Source organism: Dromiciops gliroides, chromosome 5 (genome assembly GCF_019393635.1).
Source record: "Dromiciops gliroides isolate mDroGli1 chromosome 5, mDroGli1.pri, whole genome shotgun sequence".
Taxonomy (NCBI): domain Eukaryota; kingdom Metazoa; phylum Chordata; class Mammalia; order Microbiotheria; family Microbiotheriidae; genus Dromiciops; species Dromiciops gliroides.
In genome coordinates, this window is record NC_057865.1 from 175,163,536 (window position 1) to 175,189,335 (window position 25,800).

Here is a 25,800-nt window from a genome sequence, read left to right on the forward strand (position 1 = left end):
AGTTTGATCTGAATAGGAAAACGCTATGGATATCTAAATGGGAAAGTGATCTGATGAAAGGAGATTTGCATAAGTTTAACCTCGTAACCATGCGTAGTGGTAATACTAAAGTATTTCCTCCCTTCCTCTATAAAACCACAGCTGCACACATATGCTTAGATAAAGTGTCTCTGGTGTTATTTGAATGTGCCCTGGAACCAACAGTAAATTGGATTTTGTTATGCTTGACACTCACATAGAGTTTCTGGTATATATATTGTAACTATGTTAATTCATGCTGAAAAAATATTCAGAAATGGCATTTCTTTATTAGCCTGCAATTAAACATTATAGAAAAAATTTCAGGGGATAAGTTTGTGTTATTTACTGTGCATGGAAAGTATCGACTACTGTGCTTTGACACATGAATTTTGTATAGTGGTAGTATTAAAGATAACCCTCCCCCAAATCCCATGGACTGCTTTTGTACAATTCGTATATCAGGCACAGCATGTGAGCTAGATGATTCAGTGATTTATATAATGGATTAGCTAACATGTTTTGTGGGTAAGATAACTCTTAATCAATTGGATAAAGCTTACTGAGTACTTATCTATAGTCTTTCAGTCCAGAAAGCTTATCCATACCCGGGATTATAAAAAAATAAATTCTACATACCTTGTTTATCTTTTCAAAGTCCCTTTGATAAAGTTTTCTGGAATAGAAATGAAGATGTTTTTGGATAGCAAAGTAATATTTTATTTATCTAAAGGTAAATGTTGAGTTTAACTTAAGTTATTGCATTGTGCTTTGATTTCCCTATTCTTATGTTTTACTGTTAACATTTGTTTAGCGTTTGAGTTTTAAGTATTGAGCTAGGGCACATCAGTTAATTTCCAGACCTCGCTTTCCTCATTTGTAAAATGAAGAAGTTGGACTAAATGATCTCTAATGTTTGAGCTTTAGTTCCTGTGATTTATAAGTATTGTAGTTAATCTCAAAACTCTGGTCATGTAGGTGAAGGATTTACTATTTTAGATGAGAAACATGAGCTACAGGTAAAGTCATTTTTAAGACCCCATTTTGAGCCATTGTGAGTTTGGAAATACATCACATCCTTCCCTGGAACTACTTTCTCTCTGCATTGCACTTATGAGAAAACCAGAATAGGCTATAAATCATGGGTCTCCAGTCATCTAAGTTGCCTGTAAGCAGACATGTTGTAATTACAAACAGTTATGAAAGACTTTGATCAATCTTTCCTTAAATATAAAGAACCATAACCCCAAAGCCCAAAATAGATGAGAAAAACTAATGAAAAATTTTGTAGCTGCTATATTTTTTAGTTTCCTCATATTACATATCAATACATACTTATTGAAGTATACAGCATTCAGAATGTCCTCTTGTAACCTGATGGGTTATTTAAAAGGAGATAATGATCATAAGCCTGTAAGTATTACGTGGCCTCTTAAGGTTTTCAAAACACTTGACACAGGTCATCTGATTTGATCTTAAGATTCTCTTAAACTTGAGAAGTTTACAGTCCAAGTTGGGAGGATAATATATGCACTTATTAAGATGTAAGAATAACATCAAACAATGTACTAGTGAGTACAAAATGGTGTTTATTTCTCCTCTATCCTGGTCCTTCTCTTTTATTCACTTTGTTCTCATAGGTTCTTTGTGTATTCTAAGGCAATTAGGAATCATAGTGTCATGAAATATATTATGTAAGTTAAAAGAAGCACCGCAGTCAAAAGTTCCCTTGTTGTAGCTCTTCATCTAAACCATTGAGCAGCATTGAATAAAATACCCATGGAGCCCTATGGAAGGAATGCTCTGGAGAAATGAATAATTACTTTCAAAACTGTCTTCTCTGAGAAAAAAATGAATCAGAGAACTGGGAGTAATGGTGCTGGTGGTAGTGGCGATGATGTGCACTTTAAAGGTCATTCCCACTTGGTCAACGAACATAAGAAAAGTATCTAATCTATGCCCATATAGGTCTTTTGTGGCAAAGCCAGGATTCAAAGCCCAGTTCCTGATTCTGCTTCTATTACAAAACAACTTAATTCATCCTTACATATATAATATATTAATTGTACTATATTAACATAGTAATCATATTAATATGTAACGCATTAATTAATGCTGTATTACTTATATTACATACACAAGCTACACTGTTATGTATACTATATTCCTGTTCTCCATATTTACTGATGCTGCTACTTGTTTTTATTAGTTTTTACAAGTATGATTAAGGTGAATTTACTCACATCAAAACTGATCTAGAAGGGGCAGCTAGGTGGCGCAGTGGATAGAGCATCGGCCCTGGAGTCAGGAGTACCTGAGTTCAAATCCGGCCTCAGACACTTAACACTTACTAGCTGTGTGACCCTGGGCAAGTCACTTAACCCCAATTGCCTCACTAAAACAACAACAACAACAAAAAACTGATCTAGAGTTTGTTTTAGTGTTTGTGATCATATCCACTTTCTGTTGTATTGCATTATTATTCACTTGAAACTTCCTTCTCCCCTTCCCCCATCCCCACAACAAAACAATCCACCTTGTTTTTGTTTGACACAAACAGGCAGGGTTTGGGTTATGCTGCTATTTTCCAGAATTCTGACATCGCAGTGTCTTTTGGTACTCGTTCTTCCATTCACTCCTCTCCTTTCCCCCTCCTCTTTATTGGATACCTATTTTTCTTCACAGAATATATTTCTGCTTTAGGATCATTTCACGAATTTTGAAAAGTGCTCAGGGATATTTTGGGGAGGCACTGGTTATAGGAAAAAGACACTCTTTTAAAAATCCTGCCCCCTTACTCAAGGATACTAAAATGAAGACAAATTTATGAGATTTCCCCTTCACTCAATTGAAAGAGTTTGATATTCTAATAGAAAATAACTGTGGAGTAACTGATCAAGTGCTATATTTGTAGTGAGGAAGATGTTGGTTCATAACCCCACTTCTGACATTACATAAACATTGTAAAACTTAATGGGTTAAAAATGCAAAATCTATATAAATATCTGGAGAAGCGCAGTGGCATAGTGAATAAAGGGCCAGTATGGAGTCTAGAAGATCTGGATTTAAATGTAGCCTTTGCCTCTGTGACCCTTGGCAAATTGCTTAATGGTTGCAGGCCCCAGGCAGGTTGATCTAAAATTCTTAATTATGGGGGAAGTAATGGAAGGAAACGAAACTCCTCATTGGTAGCTTCTTGCAAAGAAATCACATATCAGAAACGACAAATTTGTTATTTTAATTAATGATCTTATATAAGGAAATAAAATACAAAATTCACAAAATTATATCAGGGCATTGATATATCAGAACTGTTATCATTGATGATTTCCCCCAAAATATAACGGAATAGATCATACAAAATCATTTTCTTACCGTGTTGTCACTCTTTTAAACCTTTGTTTATTTGTAAATAAACACAATAACCACCAGATGGCAGTAAACACTCACCTCTTGGTTTTTGGAATGGAATTAATTAATTTTTTAAAAATTGTGCTCTGTAGTGGTGCTAAGTACCCTTATGTTAGTTCAAAGCCTCCTAAAGAAACAAGTTTGAAATGGCCTGGGTTAGAAACAATATGTATTATGATATGGTCACAGATTTGGAGCTGGGAGGGATCTTAGGGGCCATCTAGTTTTAAGTCATTTCAGAGATGATGAAACAGGTTGAGAGTGGAAGTGATTTGCCCAAGGCAACACAGAGGACAAATAAGGAGCAGAGCCCGGATTAAAACCCAGGTTTCCCTTGACTGGAAAGGTCCAGTCCCTTGACTCTTTCCACCATGTTGTTGGCTTTCTACCTCTAGAGCAAGAAGGAACCTTAGAGGACATTTAGGCTAATACCCTCATGTTAAAGTGATGTTGTCATTGTTGTTGGTCCTTCCTGGGCCTCATTTTACATATAAGGAAACTGAAGCCTAGGAGGATTTAATGTCTTGCCAGTTAGTAATGACCAGAGGTCCTATTTGAACTCAATACTTCTGACTCCAGAGTCAGTGAGCTTTCCATTATACCTGGATGCTTTTAAGATCAAAGGGGATGGTCAAAGGATATGAACAGGCAGTTTTCAGACAAAGAAATCAAAGTTATCTCTAGTCATATGAAAAACTGCTCTAGATCACTATTTATCAGAGAAATGCAAATTAAAAGAACTCTGAGGTACCACCTCACACCTATCAAAGTGGCTAATATGACAAAAAAGGAAAATTTTGAATGTTGGAAGTCTGGGACACTAATGCACTGTTGGTAGAGCTGTGAACTGATCCAACCATTCTGTAGAACAATTTGTAACTATGCCCAAAGGGCTATAAAACTGTGCATACCCTATGATCCAGCAATACCACTGCTAGGTCTATATCCCAAAGATATAAAAACAGGGAAAAGGACCTTTTGGTATAAAAATATTTATAGCAGCTCTTTTTGTGGCAGCTAAGAATTAGAAATCAAAGAGATGCCCATCAATAGGGGAATGACTAAACAAGCTGTGGTATATGAATTTTTTTTAAGGCAATGAGGGTTAAGTGACTTGCCCAAAATCACACAGCCGGTAAGTGTCAAGTGTCTGAGGCTGGATTTGAACTCAGGTCCTCCTAAATTCAGGGCTGGTACTTTATCCACTGTGCCACCTAGCTGCCCCGTGTTATATTATTTTAATGGAATACTAATGTGCTATAAAAAATGACAAGCAGGATGATTTCAGAAAAAATCTGAAAGACTTACATGAACTGATGCATAGTGAAGTGAACAGAACCAGGAGAGCATTGTACACAGTGACAGCAATATTGTTTGATGAAGAACTGTGAATGACTCAGATATTTTCAGCAATACAATGATCTAAGAAAATCCCAAAGGACTAATGATGAAACATACTATCTGCTTCCAGAGAAAGAACTAATTTTGGTTGAATACAGACTGAAGCATGCTATTTTTCCTCTTCTTTTTAAAAATTTGAGTCTTCTTATACAAAATGACTAATATGGAAAAATTTGTATGACTACATGGAGCTATGTAAGTAATTCACCGGGGAAAAGGCAGTGTTATTTCTACAAGGAAAATGGAATAATATGAGATTAAAAGCCTCAGGTCTGTTTATTTTGCTTTGCTTTGATTCTATCATGGTAGATGGGGAATTGCAGCTGTCTTCCATTTAGAATTATTAAAAAAATGTGTTGGAGTGGGGCAGCTAGGTGGCTCAGTGGATGGAGTCAGGAAGACCTCAGTTCAAATCCAGCCTCAGACACTTAACACTTACTAGCTGTGTGACCCTGGGCAAGTCACTTAACCCCAATTGCCTCACCAAATACACACACACACACACACACACACACACACACACACGCACACGAAATTACAGGGTTAAATATGAACTCTGAGGTGATTGGCTGCAAAGAAGTCTTTGGGGGAACAATACTTTTTAGGTGTTTAACACAGTATGTATGCTACTTAAGGAAGGTGCTACCCGTGTAGGAGGTTTCTGAAGCTGCATATGCAATAGGGAAAGTTGAGCACAAGCTGGAAAAACCTTAATATGGGAGGCAGCTGACATTCTGCTGTGGGGAAAGCACTGGGAGTTGCTGTTGACCCTGCAGGAGGTGCTGCTGAATCATCAGCATTTGTCAGACTGGAAGTCTTCAGCACTAGAAGCGTTTGTCACCAAATCAGGAAGAGTTAAAACATTTCCCCATGCTCCTTTCCTCTCCCAGTCAGTGTTTCAAGCCATTTCCTATGTTGGCTATCTCATTTTGAGGGTGATTAAGCTGAATCTCAATGGAGAAAGACCCTATGGCATTTTCTAAATGTGTGGGAAAAGATTGGTGGTCCATCCATTCAGTTGTTTGCATCACCTACAAAAATGATACTGATGGTACTATTTAAAACATTGTTCAGGGCAGCTAGATAGCACAGTGGATAAAGCACCGGCCCTGGATTCAGGAGGATCTGAATTCAAATCCAGCCTCAGACACTTGACATTTACTAGCTGTGTGACCCTGGGCAAGTCACTTAACCCCCATTGCCCATAAAAAAAAAAAAACAACAAATAAAACATTGTTCATACAGAACAGAGTCACTGGCAAATGAATGGATTAACAGGCTAAATTGATTTGCAGTCCTGCCTGCTGAATGTTGGTTTTTTGGTATATCTTCCTCCTCTTGGTTACCCTTCCTTTGCCCATCATACAAGGCACAGCTAGAGTTAGCAATCCCAGAGAAATCTGTCTTTTGTTCCCATGTGCATTCCTCCTTTTGCATCTCTCCTTGCTGAAGACAAAATAAAAATTACACTCATCAACCTCAAGTCCAACTTTTTAATGAACAACATTTGTCCCTGGATTTGTTGGTTTGATGTTAAAAACAAGGGAAATTCTTTTCAGCTAAACCCAGTGACCCCCTACCATGATGGAGCATATACATGTTGCCTCTAGTTATCATCATCCAAAATGTACGACTTGGTCCATGACAGATTCATGCTCACATTTCATTCGGACCCTCACTACTGCTTGGCCAGGTGTTTCACCCCTCTTATTCCTTGGCACACACCTCCTCACAACGATGATTTCAGAACACCTCCCCTCCCTTCCAGCTCTTGGTTCTTAATGCTCTCAAGAAGATAGAAGCCATGAATCCTGAGCTCCCTATCTTCCCTTCTCTACCTCCAGATATCTCTATCTCTGCACTTATCCTTGCCTCCTATTTCCTATTCAATTCACCAACACTTATTAATCATCTACTTTGGGAATGCTATTGTGCTAGGCTATGGAGGAATATAAAAACATGCTCCCTGTTCTTAAGAAATTTATAATCTCAGAGAGATAAGACATGTTAACAAATATTTATAAATGCATTCCAGAATATGGAAAGTATACAGAAGTATCCCCAGTGCTTAGCACAGTGCCTTATACATAGTAGGCACTTAATAAATGTTTACTGATTGATTGACTGAGTGATAGATTGTTTCTAGTTTGAAGAATTAGGAAAGATTTATTTGTTTGTTTTTGTGCGGGGCAATGAGGGTTAAGTGACTTGCCCAGGGATTTGGAAAGATTTAAAGGAGAAGGTGACATTTGAATTGAAGGATGGGTAGAAAATTTTAATAGGTAGAGAGGAGAGAGTAGGGAAATACATTCCAGTAATAGGGAATGATATGAAAAGAATGGGATAAGTTTGGGTAATGTATGTCTTATCTAGCTAAAACTATAGCTGGAACTAGACCTGTGGTTTCACTGGTATAGACAGCTACCAATGGGGGAATGCCTTCTACTCATGCAGATTGGTACTTTCTATGAAATTTACAATTTGAGTGTCACCAGGAGCACTGAGAGGTTAAAGCAGAATTGTAAGTTCCTGATTTAAAAGTAGGCTCTCTATCAACTTTGACATGACACCTTGCTTCCATGCTGCTGGAATTAATTCTGGTGCCTTCTCTTAGTTAACTTATCTCCAATTTATCCTGTATAAAGCTGTTTGTACATAATTGTTTTCATGTTGTTCCCACATTAGATTGTGAGCTCCTTCAGGGTAGGGACTATTTTTTGCTCTTATATCTTTGGTGCTTAGTATAGTGCCTGACACATAGTAGATGCTTAATAAATGCTTATTGACTGAGTGACTAGAACATAAACTAAGTGAAGTTGAGTAGCATGGGGGTAAAGGGTAGAAATGTAGGCTGAAGTTAGAACATGAATGGCTGGATGAAAGGTTAAGGAATTTGGGCTTTATTTGGTCGGCAATAGAGACTTATTGAAGTACCTTAACACTAGAATAGCAACTGATCAGGGGTGTATATTGATATTAAGAAGGATAGACTGAAATGGGGAGAAGTTAAAATAAAGGAGATCAATTAGGAAAACTACCACAGTAGTCCATCAGAATATAATGTGGAACTGAAACAGGGTAATAGCATTATGCATGAAAATGAAGGGATGGAATCAAGCCAAGAGACATAGTGGAGGTAGAATCAATAGGACTTGGTAAATGAATGAATATGGTGAAAGGACAAAAGCTGACTTTTAAGATTTCGAGCCTAAGTGACTGGGAGAATAGCAATATCATTCACTGAAAGAAATAGGTTTGGAATTTGGGGAGCATTTCACTCTGAGCTTGAGGTACTGGTCTGATACCAAAATAAAGATGTCCAGCAAGCAGTTGGATAGATGAGGCCGGAATCAGGGTGGAAAATAATATATAATAACTAAATCTGTGGGGATAATGGACATCTTCAGTAGAGAGAAAATTAAGAGAAAAGAGAGGGGTAGGCTAGGTGGATAAAGCACCAGCCCTCCTGAGTTCAAATCTGGCCTCAGACACTTGACACTTGCTAGCTGTGTGACCCCGGGCAAGTCACTTAACCCTCATTGCCCTGCCCCCCCCCCCCAAAAAAAAAAAAGAGAGAAAAGAGAGAAAAGATTAGAGCCTTAGGGAGTTCCTGTGTAGGAAGAAAAGGACCTTGTTCCTTTTCTAAATTCTAAGCCTTATATCTTCTCTGGAACCCTGTCCCCTTAATTATCCTTTCTCTTTCTTACATCTTTAGTATCCCCATCTTACCTAATATATCTTTATGTCGCTATTATTATATTTACCTTTATATCTATATTGATATCTATCTATTGATAGGTACTAGATATAGATATAAAGGGGAAATCACCAGTCATGTGTATGTATGTATATATCTATATATGCATATGTATATGTAGCTATACACACATATGTATATGTTTGGGTTACATATATAATATATACATATATTTCTGAAGCACAAATTTGACCATCAGAATCCTCTGCTAATGAATTTTCAGTGACTCCCTATTGCATGTAGAATCAAAAACACACTCTTTGCTTTAGCATTTAAAGTTCATCACAGCCTACCACTAGCTTGTTTCCAAACTCATTTTATATTATTCCCCTTCACACAGTCTACATTCCAATCAAACTTTCCTCGCAATTCTCCAAACTCTGAATTTTCTATTCCACATCTGTTTTCACAGAGTGTCTGTTCCTTGCCTAAATATTGCATTCCCTCCTCACTGCTTAAAATCCTCCACTCCTTCAAGGATCATTTTAGGAGGCTCTTTCTGCCTTTCCTGATCATTCTCATTGCTAGTTTTCGCTTCCTCCTCAAATTGGCTTTTATTTAGCTAGTGGTGTAAATGTTGTATCAAGTAGGATGTAAGCTCCTGGAAGGCGTGAACTTCTTTTCTGTTTGGTTTGTTTTGTCTTTGCATTCCTAGTCGGGTGCCTTCCTCACAGAAGGCATTTAACTAAATACTTGTTGAATTCAATTGAATTCTTTCAGTACCCTGGGATGTACAATGACTTAAAATCATCATATGTTATCAGTTGCTCTCTCATTATCTTCCTACTTATCTTGGATTTCAACTCCCTATTAGCTATTTCTGTGCTGTCCTTTCCCATCCAAAAACATTCTTCTTGGCAGAGAAAAAAGAAGCAAAACAAGAACTGAGCAGCTCTAACCTCCTCTCTGTTGTCATTTGTCCTTGCTCCATCTACCCTGCACAGAGGTCCTACTCTTCATTGTTTGATCTTCCTCTTTCTTCCAGTGTGTCTAAAAACTGCACCATCTTTTTGCTGTCCTTATCTCTCTCCTGGCCAACCTCAGCCTGTCCTGAGCTTTAGCATTCTGGACACTATTATTACAGTACCGTATTGTGCTTTTATATTTATCTTCCTGCCCATCCTTGCTTCATCTTCTTTAGATGCCTTTTAAAAATATAGTGTGTCAGTGGATATCTAATGCATCTACACCAGTTTCTTTAGACAATTCTCTCTGCCCCCTCACTGAGAGGCTTTCTCAGTTCTTCTGGGCTGATTTTTAGAGATATTTAGTACATCAAATCCTAGCTACAGCTGTTTTTAAAAAATCCATATGTTCTCCAAAAATCTAGGGTGACATATGTCACATTATAACTTGCTTTTCTCTCTTTCCTCCTTTATCCCAAACAAAGATGAAATGATTACTTTCCCTTTCTCCCAAGGTTCTATAATTTTCATTTTGTCAGTCAGTTACTTCTTATAGGTCAGAATGGAGCCCAGAATAATAGTTCTTGTTGGGTCTTCTGTCTTTTGGAGAATGAAATTATCATTGAGGGAAGTCAAGAAATGCTTTGCTTTGGAAGACACAAAGAAAGTACTTTGGCAAATGTGAGGATTTTAACCAAAGCCCCATCTTACTACAGTCACACCTCTCTGCCTGGCTTGTGATCTATTTCCTAAACTTCTCGTCCATTTCCTGTCTATATTTTTTCTTTTCTTGTTTTTTTGTGGGGCAATGAGGGTTAAGTGACTTGCCCAGGGTCACGCAACTAGTAAGTGTCAAGTGTCTGAGGCTAGATTTGGACTCAGGTCCTCCTGAATCTAGAGCTGGTGCTTTATCTACTGCTCCACCTGGCTGCCCCCATTTCTTGTCTACATTGGAGACATCTGGAGCGTTCTCAGATGCCAGCGGTCCTTTACTTTCTGTCTCTGTTTTTCTTTATTCAAATGCTCTCCACCATGCTTCACCTCTCAAATTCCTGTGTTTCCTTTCACATCTGATTAATTTAATGTAATAGATGGCCAGGGGCAGACATACCAGGCAGCTAAGTGTCATCATAGATAAAATAAAGTGCTGGACCTAGAGTGAGGAAGTTAACAAGACCTGAATTTAAATCTGGCCTCAGAAACCTACCAGGTATGTGACTCTGGCCAACTCACTTAACCAGTGCCTGCCTCAGTTTCCTCATCTATAAAATCGGGATAAAAATAATACCTTGGGGGCAGCTAGGTGGCACAGTGGATAAAGCACAGGCCCTGGATTCAGGAGGACCTGAGTTCAAATCTGGCCTCAGATACTTGACACTTACTAGCTGTGTGACCCTGGGCAAGTAACTTAACCCTCATTGCCTGACCCCCCCCCCCCAATACCTCTGGGAATTGTTGGAATAAAATGAGAAAATCGTAGAGCATTTTGCAAACCTTGAAGTCCTATATAGATGCTAGCTATTGTTAATGTAATTACAGTGCTGCTCCCTCTTACCTCACCCCTCCTCCCCCATCTTGTAACGTTGGTTTTTTTTATGGGGGAGGAATGGGGGTTAACTGACTTGCCCAGGGTCACATAGCTAGTAAGTGTCAAGTGTCTGAGGCCGGATTTGAATTCAGGTACTCCTGAATCCAGGGCCGGTACTTTATCCACTGTGCCACCTAGCTGCCCCATCATGTAACTTTTGAATAAGATCTATTCTTCCAGAGTCATATTCAAGTCATGTGTTCCTTACTACCAAAGCTTTGTGGTGTCTATAAGGTCAAATATTCCTCCTTGCCATAGGATCTCTAGTTTACTTTGTTAAGTCACTATATTTTGTGTATTTGCTGAGGCCATGGATTTAATGAAGGCTCCTTTCTTGGATATTTTCTCCTCTGAATTATTGCTTCTTCTTAAAATGGAGGCTATATATGTAAGTGATTTTCTTTTCCCTTTTTCAGTTTAAAGTCTTTTTGATTTTATAAGACTGTAGACAAATATGTTTTTATCAGCCTTTCTGGTTGTCCTCCATCACTTGTAGGAGTCTAACATTTTTGTATTTTAAGCTGTGGTCCTGAAATCCATATTGTGTTGTTGGACACCATCTTTTCAAACAAATGTTTGCTTCCCAAATGTGTCTTTCTTTTCTGAATCCTTTGCCTTAAATTGGCAGCAACAGAGAAAATGCCACCCATGTTCCCATGGTCTTGACATTATAAAAATGAAGTAACAGAGTTAGAGAAATCAATTGAGTTGCTCATGTTCATATGGCAGCAAGTTTCATAGCCATAGAACTTAGTTCTCCTAACTTCTGGTATAGCAACCTTTCCTCTCTACATATGCTGAAAAACACATACTATACAGATAATGACATGCCTCTAGACAAACAGCCCACTCAGTCTATGGAGGCAGCTAGGTGACACAGTTCATAGAACACTAGAACTGAAATCAGGAAGCACAGAGTTCAAATCCAGCCTCTGACACTTAACTGACACTTATGCTGGGAAAGTCACATACCCTTTCTGTGCCTATTTCCTCATCTTTAAAATGTGGATTATAATAGCATCTTCCTCCCAGGATTGTTGTGAGACTCCAATAAGGCATTTGCAAAGTTGCTTAGCACAGTGCATACCACATAGTTGGTGTTTAATAAGTACTTGTCTCTTTCTATCCCTTCTATAAGCATATGTTTTATATAGGTGTATATCTGCAACTATGTATGTGTGTGTGTGGATGTGTGTGTGTATATATATATATATATAATACATATATATGTATACACACACATATATGAGTATGTTCAAGTGTTCAAAGAACTATGTCCAGAATTGAAGAGAAGGATGAGATCAGATTGTATCTCAAACAGATCACTGCCCCTAAAGTCCATATCTTTGATAGAAGTAGTCCCTCAGTGATGAAATATGGCTGTGAAATGGAATATCATGATCTTGAGAGAACCAAAATCACAATTAATGCATGGGACAAGGAAAGATGTGGTGGGTGTCACTAACCTACATTATTATTTTTTTTTAGTGAGGCAATTGGGGTTAAGTGACTTGCCCAGGGTCACACAGCTAGTAAGTGTTAAGTGTCTGAGGCTGGATTTGAACTCAGGTACTCCTGACTCCAGGGCTGGTGCTCTATCCACTGCCCCACCTAGCCACCTCTAATCTACATTATTTTGCCAGTGATGACCTGCAGGTGAGGAGTGGTGTAAAATATATCATTAGAGGTATGTACGACTAGAAAAAAGAAATAGATTTTTTCATGTATAGAAAATAAGACAAAAATAGATAGATTGCCCATGGTATTGGTGTTGAAGAAATTGACTAAAGTAGCAGTAAGCAGTTTTAGTAGCAGTCAGCAGCTGAAAAAATTAGCAAAAATTTAGGCTGCCTTGATAAGGTATGGTGATCAGCACTAGAGAAAAGTTAGTCCTTGTCAGATCAGATCTGAGTTTTATTTTAGTTTTGGGAGCTTCACTTTAGGAAGAACTTCAGTAAGCTGGCGAGTGTTCAGTGGAGTGTGACCAGGATGGTGAATAGCCTTGGATGAGCATGGAGATCATGTCTTATGAGAGAGCTGAAGAAATCAGAGATTTTTAGCTCAGAGAAGAAAACATTTTGGTGGTGGCGGTGGGGGAGTAGGGCACGTTGACTATCTGTCAGCATATGAAGGGTTAACATGTAGAAAAGGAGTTGAATTCATTCTGCTTGTCCCCACAGGGGAAAATTGGAAAAGTAGTGGGTACAATTTGCAAAAAAAAAAAAAGGTCAGATTTAGGTTTAATGTAGCAAAACCTTCTAGGAGCCACAAGGATAAACTTCCTAAGAATTAATACTATACAAAAGTAGGATGGATTGAAAGCTGTAAGAACTATGACAAATATAATAACCATACATGATTTTGGAGGAATGATGATGAAATGTTCTATATACCTTCTTTGAAAGAAAGGTAGGGGGGCAGCTAGGTGGCGTAGTGGATAGAGCAGTGGCCCTGGATTCAGGAGGACCTGAGTTCAAACCCGGCCTTGGACACTTAACAGTTACTAGCTGTGTGACCCTAGGCAAGTTACTTAACCCCAATTGCCTCACCAAAAAAAAAAAAAAAGAAAGAAAGAAAGAAAGAAAGAAAGAAAGAAAGGAAGGAAGGAAGAAAGAAAGGGTTCCGAATAAGACATAAATACATATAGATGTAAATAAAATAAAAACAGCTAACATTTATATAGTTCTAACTACATGTTAGGCACTGTTCTAAACCCTTTGAAATGATGATCTCTTATATTCCTCACAACTATCCTGGGAGATAGGTGCTATTATTATTCCCATTTTATAGATGAGGAAATTGAGGCGAACAGAAGTTCAGTGATTTGCCAAGGGTCACACAGTGACCTAAAAGTGTTTGAGGCCATATTTGAACTCAGGTTTTCCTGATTTCAGACACAGTTCTCTGTGTATCTCACCATCTAAGAAGTCTAGATTCTAATCAGAGAGATCCCATTTATGTCTCTGAGGTTTCCTCCTTGGCAAAATGAGGAAATTAATATCTACCCTACCAACTTCTCAAGGATGTTGTGGAAATCAAATGAAATCATGCATGTGAAAATCGATACATGCTTTTAAAACTGTAAAGTCCTATATAAATGTAAGGCAATCTTATTAAATTCAGCAAATAGACATTTATTAAAAGCCTGCTGTGTGCAGGCAGTCTGCTAGGCAATGGAGATACAAAGATAAAAATGAGTTAACTGTCTTCAAAGAATTTTCATTCTACTTGGTTAAGGTAAGACAGCAAACATTTATCAGAGGATTGAAATTTAAGGATATCTTTTTAAAAATTTTTGTTTTTTGGGGGTTTTTTGTGGGGCAATGGGGGTTAAGTGACTTGACACAGCTAGTAAGTGTCAAGTGTCTGAGGCTGGATTTGAACTCAGGTACTCCTGAATCCAGGGCCAGTGCTTTATCCACTGCACCACCTAGCCGCCCCCAGAATATCTTGATAGACCAAGAAGAGTTAATTTCTGAAGAGCATTTGTATATAATAACATGAGAATTTTTATTTCAAAGTAAAAATCATAATATCTACTTGTAATTATTTGTATTTAAAGGACATTTTCACTGATAGGAGAAATTATAGTAAATTATAGTAATTTAAAAAACATCAATTACTGGAAAGGGTGGACAGGCATAGAGTGTCTTTTGGAGAGAGGCACATTTAGTTCAGTGCAAGAAGATGGAAAGTATGAAAAGAAGAGATTGAGGATATAGAGAAGTTTAAAAAAAAAACAATTAAGTTGGTATGGCCCAGGAGAAGCATTTCCCTCCTTTTTGTTGGGGAAATGGGGGATTATGGGCAATGAGATGTTGGTGTCCGTTTTATTTGATTTTGCCTTTTTTTTTTTTTTTTTTTAGCTTCAAAGGAAGGTTTACTAGATGGGGATTGGAGGAGTGTAGTCAGAAATTGTGTTGGTAAAACAAAGGATGCTAATAAAACTTGGGGAAAAGGAAACCTAATTAGCAATCCAGAATGAGCAGCTAGATGGCATAGTGGATAGAGTGCCAAGCCTGGACTCAAGAAGACTCCTCTTCCTTAGTTCAAATCTGGCCTCAGACACTTACTAGCTGTGTGATCTTGTACAATTCACTTAACCCTGTTTGCCTCAGTTTCCTCATCTGTAAAATGAACTGGAGAAGAAATGACAAACCACTCCAGAATTTTGCCAAGAAAACCCCAAATGGGGTCATGAAGAATCAGATGCAACTGAAAAACAACTGACAAAAACATTTCAAAGAGAGGTCCAAAATGAAAGGAGGAATACTAGGAGTATAACAGTACTGGGAGAGTACAGAAGTTGGAAGTTTTCTCCTTAGGAGATAGAATCTCTGAATCTCTAGGATTCCAGGAGCAAGAAGTGCAAATTTAGCAGCCATAGCTACCAGTTAGTTGAGTCCAATGGTGATGGAGGTTGGTCAATGAACAAACTAATGGAAAAGCATTTACTTGTTTACTAAAAAGACTTGTGCTAATTTCTCTGAGATAAAAGTATAAAAGTGAGACAGTCCCCTCTCTTTTAGAAGGTAACGGAAATACCATTTAGCAATAGGACCATACTTTGTCTCCATTGCTGCACTGCCTTCTCCTAGTACCTGACACAAATTAAGTGCCTTCCAAAATGCTGGTTGATTTAGTGGCTAGGGAGGAAGGTGGTGATTTGTTTGGGAAGTCACTAGAATGGCCCTTAGAGAATTAGAAGATTTGGTTGCCTTACCTTTTCAAGGAGTAATGGAAGTATTTGATTTTGTGTGAGGAGGGAGCTAGGGTAGAATATGAAGCATGCTTGAGGCCAGCTAGATATTGTGAGTCATTCATTCACTTATTCATTCATTTATTTATCATTCATTCATTGTTTATTTATGTATTCATTCATTTACTTATTTATTTGTTTGTGTATTCATTCATTCACCAATCCATCCATCCATTCATTCATTTGTTTGTTTCTCAGGGTAGTATGCCCACCCCTCAGCCCCATTGTCTTTCCCTTAGCCCTCCCTGCACAGAGAATGTTGGTGTAGTGGTCTCCTTCCACACACTGGAGTACCAAGAGTGGTGGGGATGGGGTTGGGTGTGGGCAAAGAAGTGTGGGATCCCTAAGTTTGGATGGTACTCTCACATGGTACCATTTTAGTGGATACATCCCAAGATGGCATGGAATGAATGATGAGGTATATACAGAAACTTTTACATTTATAAAGCATACAGTTGACTCTATCAGGTTTGGTGTCTAAAATCCTAGCTGTGACAGTGCCAGGTCTTTGCTTGAGGTACCAGGGTTTCTGAAGGGCAGCTAGGTGGCCCAGTAGATAGAGTGCCAGACCTGAAGCCAGGAAAACTCATCTTCCTGAGTTCAAATCTGGCCTCAGACACTTTCTGTGTGACCTTGGTCAGGTCACTTCATCCATTTGCCCCAATTTCCTCATTTGTAAAATGATCTGGAGAAGGAAACGTCAAACCACTCCAATATTTTGCCAAGAAAACCCATGGGTCATGAAGAGTTGGACATGACTGAACAACAACAACAAAATCAGGGTTTCTGCTTCCAGAAGTGGTGACTGAGGATAAAAGAAGGAGAAAGTTGGGATTGCTGATAATTATTCACTTGGATTTAGTAAGAAAGGACTTAAAGTCATAATCAAATAGAGTGAGTAGTCAAAGGTTTTACAATTTATAGCTCTTAGCATTAGGATGTATTACCAACAGGAACTGGCTTGATCTTTTAAAAAATGACAGTTTCGCTCTTAAAAGCTATTTTTAAAAAATCTGAGCCATAAACAAAAGATTAATATTTCAAAATGACTAATTATTTAACTATTCAATTGTTTTATTTCAGAGCAGTTTCAATATGTAAACCTAGACAGTGTCTGCAAAATAAATACGTTAAGCCAATTTTCCTAGGAGGCATGTTATATTTATAAGGGAGAGGGACTAGAACTGGGATTCCATTGGTACAGAGGACCTCAGGAAGAGGAAACTCCCACTATCAATGCTGGCCAGCACCTTCTCTACAATTTAGTCTTATAGAATTGCCTGCTTTACCAAGAGGTTAAATGACATCCTAGGAGTAAGTCTAGGAGTAAGTGTGTCAGACTCAAATCCAGGTATACCTGGCTTCAAGCCCAACTCACTGGGCACTACATTGCACAGCCTCTTATTATACTTTTTTTTTTTTTTTTTTTAGTGAGGCAATTGGGGTTAAGTGACTTGCCCAGGGTCACACAGCTAGTAAGTGTCAAGTGTCTGAGGCCGGATTTGAACTCAGGTCCTCCTGACTCCAGGGCCGGTGCTCTATCCACTGCGCCATCTAGCTGCCCCCTCTTATTATACTTTTAAAAGTTGAAAAAATATCTTCTTTCCTTCCTATAACAACAAGATCAGCCTAAGCTGTGTTTTTCCTCAGGAGTCTCCTATCTCCTCATCCACACAACTCTCTTGTTACCTCATCCCCAGATGTAAAGTGGGATGAGTTTCTATTCATGACCCTAGGTGGAATAATGATCAAGACTTGTTTAGGGACCACTATGGCTTCATTCAAACCATTGTATTCAGTCTTGTACCTTGAAAACAGAGGGTCCTAAAGTGTTCAATGGGATAGAAACTATTTTGATATAAATGACACAATCCCATTGAAAAGCATCCTCAGCAGGTTAAATTCTGCCCTTGAGACATCTTATGAGATTCACTATATCACTTCCCAAGTTAAAGCCATCTTATCAGTGAAGTATTAGGCTTCGCTGACATTCAAAGGAAAATATAGCCATCAGACTTCATCTCATCCTCGATAGCATTGCATTTACTTTAAAGAGGGGGTGGTATTTAAGAGGCCATTACCTTATAAAATTGACTTTCCTTTTTCTGATTAAGATCTCTTGGGTTTATGGGATTTTAGACTTAGACCTAGAATCCAACCCCCTCATTTCACCTCTTATTGTCAAATAATTAAAGGAAAGCAAACAATTTCCTCAACTTTTGTGATCAAGGGAAATTCTTTTGCCCTAGGCAAGTAGGTGAACCTTAAGCATCTGGCTTAGTTTTTAGTATATTGTTGGTTTCAAGGATATTCAGTGCTGCGATGATGATTCTAATCAATCCTGTGCAACATTTAAGAACTGACATTTCACCATAGATTTTTTTGGGGGGGTGGGGCAATGAGGGTTAAGTGATTTGCCCAGGGTCACACAGCTAGTAAGTGTCAAGTATCTGAGGCCAGATTTGAGCTCAGGTCCTCCTGAATCCAGGGCCAGTGCTTTATCCACTGGGCCACCTAGCTGCCACTCCTTATAGATTTTTAAACCAAAATTTCCTGGCAACTTTCCCAACATTACTCAACTAGTGCTTGTTGGATTTCTAATACCAGATCAGAACTTGAACCCAAATCTTCCTGGTTCTAAAGCCAGCTTTCTTTCCACTATGTTATATTCTTCTCTCTATTTTTGCTTTTCCCACGAGAGTGGTTAGATGATTCTATTTTGATTTTTTATGGATTTTACTTAATGACTTTTGGTGTGTTCTGGGGTCCTTTGCTGTAAATAGGAACATTTGGAGACCTTCCTATCAACAAAGAAACCATTGTTTAGACTCTGGGCAGAATAACTCTGATAAATGACTTTAAAATTAATTTAAATTTTGAATAAGATTTTTGGCTTTTTTTTTTCCCCAGCTCAATCCTGATTACCGAGATGCCAATAATGAAGGAAAAATGGTGGTAAGTAGGCTTTTTTAAAAAACAAAGGGAAGCATATAGTTGTTGTTGTTGTTTTTTACTTGCAAATATCAGTCTTTAAACAGTAATCAGAAAAATTGAAGTCTGGCTACTTGGCAGAACAGGACTAAGGTATGTTTCTGTGGTTGGAAAGGATTAGGATGTGACGCAGGTTTGTGGGAAGATTTTCTGTAACTGAGAAGAATCTGGCAGTTAGGAGCTCATTTGAGTTTATGAATAGCTATAACAGAGAGCTGGAGGCAACTGAAGTTGGCTTGATTCAAGGACTTTCCCCCAGGAGTGTACAGGATTTGGGAGAGAGATGAAAAGGATTAAGGTTTTGTGACATGTCATGCTTTTCATATAAGAGGAAAGCCAGATGTTTGGGTAGTCAACCGGCTTCAGTACTCTTTCTTTGTGGTGAGAAACGAGACATCAATGATTATTGATGGCCCTGATTATCCACAACTTTGACATTTTCCAGGAGCTTAAAGTGTGACTTTGTGAATAATTTCTGATTTGAAAGACATTCATTGAGTAGTCAAGAGCCAACAAATATTTACTAAGTGACCAATACGTGCAAGGTAAAATAATTGTCCTACTCTGAAGCCTCAACATGGTAGAGAGGGGATTCTGGGTTTCAAAGATTATGCCAGCAGAAGTCAACCTTTGGCAAATTCTACCATGTGGGAGAGGTTTCAAATACAGTCCTGGCACCATACAGTATCTCCTTTGCATGAGCCAACCCAGCTAAATACACAGAGGCTCATCACCAGAAATGTGGTCAGTACAGAATGAATTCTTTGGCCATGGAAATGCAACAATGAAGAGAAAAAAAGACAAAATTGCAGCAATCAAAATGGAAATATGGAAGAAAATTGAGGTCAAAGGTATTAAGAATCACAAATTTAGACCATTCATTAATGCTAAATTAATTCTTGGTACTCTAAAGATGAAATCTTTGTCCAATGAGTGACTAGTGAATGGGAATATTGTTACAACTAAATTATGCCAATATTGACATTCTTGCTATAAATTAATTGAAAAGGTAAAAGGGAGTTGTAGGCAAATGGAAGTATCAGTCAATTTTTTAACAAGCATTTTGAAGCATCTGCTGTGTGCAGACTCACTGTGTTAGCAGTAGGGATGCAAGTACAAAGTATGAGACAATCCCTACCTTTCTGCACTCCTTTGGGACTTCTTCAATGCCCCAGGAATCTCATCTTTGGACCCTGATCATCCTGCAAGTTTGAATAACTCTTGGTACTCATTCCTCATCATTATCCTCTGCCCCTCTGATTGAAGAGCCAGTCATAAACTCCAAAACCTCCATGTTAGAAGGGGGCTCAGGAGATATGGCTCCTTATTTCCCACCTACCTGTACTACTATGGGACTTTGATGATTTTTCCACCATGATACTTCATTGGGTACCTCTGCCTTTTACTCTCTTTTGTGTATTGTCTTCCCATTGTTCGATCCTTGAGGGCAGAGATTTTTTCTTTTTTCTGTATTGGTATCCCCAGTGCTTAGCATAGTGCTTGGGACATAGTAGACACTTAATAAAAGTTTATTGACTGATATTTTAATTGAGCAGACAGGTTCATATAAAATATGCCCAGAATATGTTTGTATATATGTATGTTTATGTATATGTATGTCTATATTCAAACATATACAATATAATTCAAAACAAGATTCATTTATTTTATTTTATTTTTGGTGAGTCAATTGGCATTAAGTGACTTGCCCAAGGTCACATAGCTAGTGTCAAGTGTCTGAGGCTATATTTGAACTCAGGTCCTCCTGAATCCAGAGCTGGTGTTCTATCCACTGTGCTATCTAGCTGCCCCTAATACAAGATATTTTAGAAGAGAGGGCATTGTTTGGAGAGATCAGGAAAGATTTCTTGTAGAATTTGGTGCTTCTAGAAACAGAGTAATTGGCAGAGTTGGTTTTTTTTTTTTTAATTATTATTTTGGTGAGGCAATTGGGGTTAAGTGACTTGCCCAGGGTCACACAGCTAGTAAGTGTCTGAGGCCGGATTTGAACTCAGGTACTCCCGAATCCAGGGCCAATGCTTATCCACTGCGCCATCTAGCTGCCCCCAGAGTTGGTTTTATCATGCTTCCGAAGGCAATAAGAAAGACCATTTCATGGGATACTCACCTACTTTATGTTTTAGTGCTCAGACTTGATATTTCATTTTTTAAAAAGTTTTGTTATTTTAAATTAAATTTTATTTTCAAATAAAGATCAGCCTTCTCTCCCTTCCACTACTTCCCATCCCTGCCACTGAGAAAGAAAGAAAAACAAAATTCCCGTTATAAGCATTTATAGTTAAAAAAACAAAATTTCTCATTGTCCATGTCTAAAAAAGTATGTCCCAGTCTGTGCTCTGAATGTACTACCCCACTTTCAGGAGGTGAGCAGTATGTTTAATTATAAGTCCTCAGGAATTTGTGGTTGGTCATTATGTTGAGCATAGTTCCAAGTTAAAAAAGAAAAAAAATATATGTATGTGTGTATGTATTTATGTATATGTATATGTACACATATAAAATTCTATACATGCATATAAAACAAAACATTTATATATACATAATATATACATAAATATACATTTTGTTTTTATCAGCCAAGTTCTACCTTCTTGCTCTCCTACCCCTCTCATAAATACAATGACCCACCATAAGTCCAAAAGACTCTTGATAAAATATGCTATATAACTCCACATAGAAAGTCAATAGACTTGGGAGTGCAGAGAGAAGCATATTGTCTTTTCTTCCTTCCTTCCTTCCTTTTTTTTTTTTTCGGTGGGAGGAAGGAAACATGGTTAATTCAAGAATTTGTTTTGCACGACTGTACATATTTGTAATGGATTTTGTTTTTTCTTATTTTCTTGCCTTTTCATTGTATAGGGGAGAGGGAAGAGTAATGGAGAGAATTCAGAACAGAAAATAAATTAAATAGAATTTTCAATAATCAATGAGGGCACAGAACAAGATTGAGGAAAAGTGAGTCCTATATTCCTGCAATGTAGAGGTTACAAAGAGGAGCAATGTGAAAGAAATCAAATCAACAGAAAAGACCACAGTGAAAATAATTGCAGCAGAAAAATGCTATGAAGAAATTGATGACACACATATTGAATGAACAAATACTTTTGTCAAATCAATAAGTCAACAGGCATTTCTTAAGTATCTATTATATGCCTGACACTATGCTAAATGCCAGGGATAAAGAAAAAAGGCACAAACCTTGTCTTTGAACTCAAAAAGTTCACATAATAATGGGGGAAACAATAAGCAAGCAATTATGTCCATACAAGAGGTATTCAAGATAAATTGGACACAACTCAGAGGGAAGGTACTGGCATTAAGTGGGGTTGGGAAAGGTTCCTTGTAAGAAGTAAGATTTTAGCTGGGACCTGAAGAAAGCCAGGAAAGTCAGGAGACAGAAATGATAAAGGAGAAAAGTCCAGGCATGGGGACTTTTAACCATTGAAAATGAATAAGGGGCAGCTAGGTGGCGCAGTGGATAAAGCACCGGCCCTGGAGTCAGGAGTACCTGAGTTCAAATCCAGCCTCAGACACTTAACACTTACTAGCTGTGTAACTCTGGGCAAGTCACTTAACCCCAATTGCCTCACGAAAGAAAGAAAGAAAGAAAGAAAGAAAGAAAGAAAGAAAGAAAGAAAGAAAGAAAGAAAGAAAGAAAGAAAGAAAGAAAGAAAGAAAGAAAGAAAGAAAATGAATAGAATTAGGAGATGAGATATCATGTGTGAAGAATAGCAAGGAGACCAGTGTCACTTTAATGCTCAATGACTTCAGTAAAGCATGGGCATAGGGAAGAATGGTAAATATGATTCTGTATCAGCACACAAAAGAGGCCTAAGAGTGGTAGCCCATGAAGAAGCTTTTATAACCATGAACACTTTTTCAAAGTGAGAGTTAGGAGGTACTAAACATGGTGAGTATTGAGTAATATCACAAAAATGAAACTGATTATTTTTTAACAGACAAGAAAAGGCTGGTCACTGATGTGGCTGTCATTTCCTAATCAGTCATCTGTATTAGACCAAAGCTCTTTGAGAGCATGTGATCTTAGCACCTATTATAATTAGAGTACACAGTATTGAAATTCCTTTATCTTATTATACCCTGTATTATTATATCTTTTCCCTTTCATCCTTAATGTGATCTCTAGTTCCTCTATCCTTCAGTTCTTTTTTTAAGGTCATTACTCTGCACCATCTCAGTTCTTGTCTCTTTCCTATCTCTACAAAAAGAGGCAAAAACAGTTCCTGCCCTCAAGGAACTTACAAATGTTATCTGCTGTAGTAGTAGTAGTAGTAGTAGTAGTAGTAGTAGTAGTAGTAGCAGCAGCAGAAACAGTAGCAGTAGTAGCAGTAGTAGTAGTAGTAGTAGTAGTAGTAGTAGAAGTAGAAGTATTAGTAGTTGAAGTAGTAACAGTAGTAATAATAGTAGTAGTAGTAGAAGTAGCAACAGCAGTAGTAATAATAGTAGTAGAAATAGTAGAAATAGTAATAGTAGTAGAAGTAGCATAGTCATTGTCCTAGTAGAAGTAGTAATGGTGTTGTTGTTCTAGCTTGGTTCCAATTCTTGTAATTTTTCTATTACACTATTCTACCTCTCTCATTGTTCTGTTTTAATTCCAGTAAGCGATACTACTAATGGTTTGGTCCAGAGAATTTAGGGAATATATAAAGATGGATTCTGTGTATAGCCAAAAGTAAAATAAGGCTATGATGAAAGCTTACTCCTTTTTGTTCATCTGGCTTTTCAGCGAAGGATGATAGTTTTTTAAAAATTCATATAACTTTTTTATTCACTTCTAAAATTTTTATTCATATATTTTATTTTTATACCACCTTTAATTCTCAGTATCTCTCTGCCATGCCCTCCCAGCCATCCTTTATAAATGAAAGGTGTTGGGGCAGATAGGTGGCACAGTAGATAAATCACTGGCCCTGGATTCAGGAGTACCTGAGTTCAAATTTGGCCTAAGAACTTGACACTTACTAGCTGTGTGACCCTGAGAAAGTCACTTAACCCCCATTGCCCCGCCAAAAAAATAAAAAATAAAATAAAATAAATGAAAGGTGTTCAACAAAACTAAGTAGGGCATTAATTAGTTAGTCAGTCAATAAATCTTTATTAATACTTACTATGCTAATCACCATGCTAATTAAGTTTTGCAGTGTATGTAGTCTTACACTGAATCAGTAAATATTAATTAATCACCTGCTACATGCTAGGCACTGTGCTAAGTGTGGGAGACACAAAAAGAGGCAAAAATGCCCTCAAGGAGCTCACAATCTAATGGACATCTTACTCATCTATATTAATGGACATCTGTATTCCCCCAACTCTGCAAAGAAGGATGGTAGGTACATTCACAAATACCTTCTTTGGAGTCAGAGTTGGTCATTATAATTATACAGGGGTCAGCTTTTATTTTTGATGTTCTTTCCATTTCTGTTGTCACAGTCATTGTGTGTGTTTGTATCCCTGTCATTCACTTTTAAGATCTGAGAAAAAAAAAAGTATAGAGGAAGGAGATGTCTATGGCAATATGTCCATAGTTCAGAGATGTGCCACAGTGTTGAAGCTGCTCTTGTTACTGTAGCTTAGAATGCTGCTATTACCCGCCTTCTGGCTCTCAGCACAGACAAAGGCACAGCTGGGCACTGCTGATTTCCCTCCCTCCCAAATCCCTAGCTTCAATGTAAGCAGGTCTTGGAATGGGAAACCGTAAAACTAACATTATGAGCTCTTACTCTATAGAGGATTTGCCACCTACCAATAATTGTCTAGTGAAAAAGAAGCAATGGAGTATTCACAGTATTTTTCCCCCCAGCCGGTGACACATGAATACATTTCCTAAATGAGAATATATAAATCTCCGATCTCGGTTCTAGTGACATTGTGACATTGACACTGTGAATATGCAAATATTTTCTTATGTAATTTCCCCTCTGTTGTCCCTCCAAAGCCCAGTTAACGCTTTCTGTAAATCTGAAATCTTGACCAAAAAGCTGCCTTCCATTTTTGAAAATACAAAGTTTAAGGTGTAATGTATCAAAAATGTTGCACTGTGTCAGAGCTCCTATTAACTCTAAATTGGTATATTTATGTTGTAAAGGAGTCTATTATTTCCAATTTCACAAATGTACAGCATCCACAGGGACCCTATAAACATTGGAATAATGTCAAACACAGCTGGGAACCTGAAATTCATTAATTCCTTCTCAAAAGACTCTATTTTTTCAGGATCAAGTAGCTCAATTGCACATGGGATAGAGTACTGGACCTAGAGACAGGAAGACTTGAGTTCAAATCCAGCCTCAGGCACAACTTTGTGATCCCAGGCAAGCCACTTAAACTCTGCCTGCTTCAGTTTCATCATTGGTAAAATGGGAATAATAATAGCACCTCCCTCCCAGAGTTGTTGTGAGGATAAAATGAAATTATATTTGTAAAGTGCTTTGTAGACTTTAAAAGATCTATATAAATACTAATTATTATTAATTACACAAGAATAACATAAATAACCATTATTATTTTTTTCAAATTGTGCCGAGTCCCCTGGAGTCCTAAGTATTACTAAATTTATGTATAAACTAATGATTTTTTGAGGTATAGCCACACAGTATATGTCTCAATAGGAATTTAATACAAAATTATACAGAGACAGTCAGCAGCCATACAGAACCATAAGTGAAAATTCCATTCTATCTTGTTTACTTTTTAGGTATCAGATGATGAAATGAGATGAAACAAAAACTAAATAAAAATTTTCCTTAGTTAAAAATTTAGCTGTGTGTGCCTAAATTGTCCCAATGAAAAGGAAAAGGGCTGCATCTGTAATACCTTAACAGTAACTGTTACTTTTTTTTTTAAAGCATGACATGAGAAAAAGCTCATTTAAGTGTTTAAAATGTCAGTGTCTTTCATTATATAAAGTCAGCAGTTAGACCACTTGAGA

General features: G+C 37.7%; 1 protein-coding gene across 1 annotated transcript in view; it reads left to right on the forward strand.

Moving 5' to 3' along the window:
• The window catches only part of ITPR2 (inositol 1,4,5-trisphosphate receptor type 2), a 511,835-nt gene that overhangs the window by 147,638 nt on the left and 338,397 nt on the right, over nucleotides 1–25,800 (forward strand). The window contains exon 10 of the mRNA XM_043966319.1: nucleotides 18,750–18,794. Within this exon, the coding sequence (XP_043822254.1) occupies nucleotides 18,750–18,794 (45 nt within the window). The remainder of the gene's footprint in view (nucleotides 1–18,749; nucleotides 18,795–25,800) is intronic.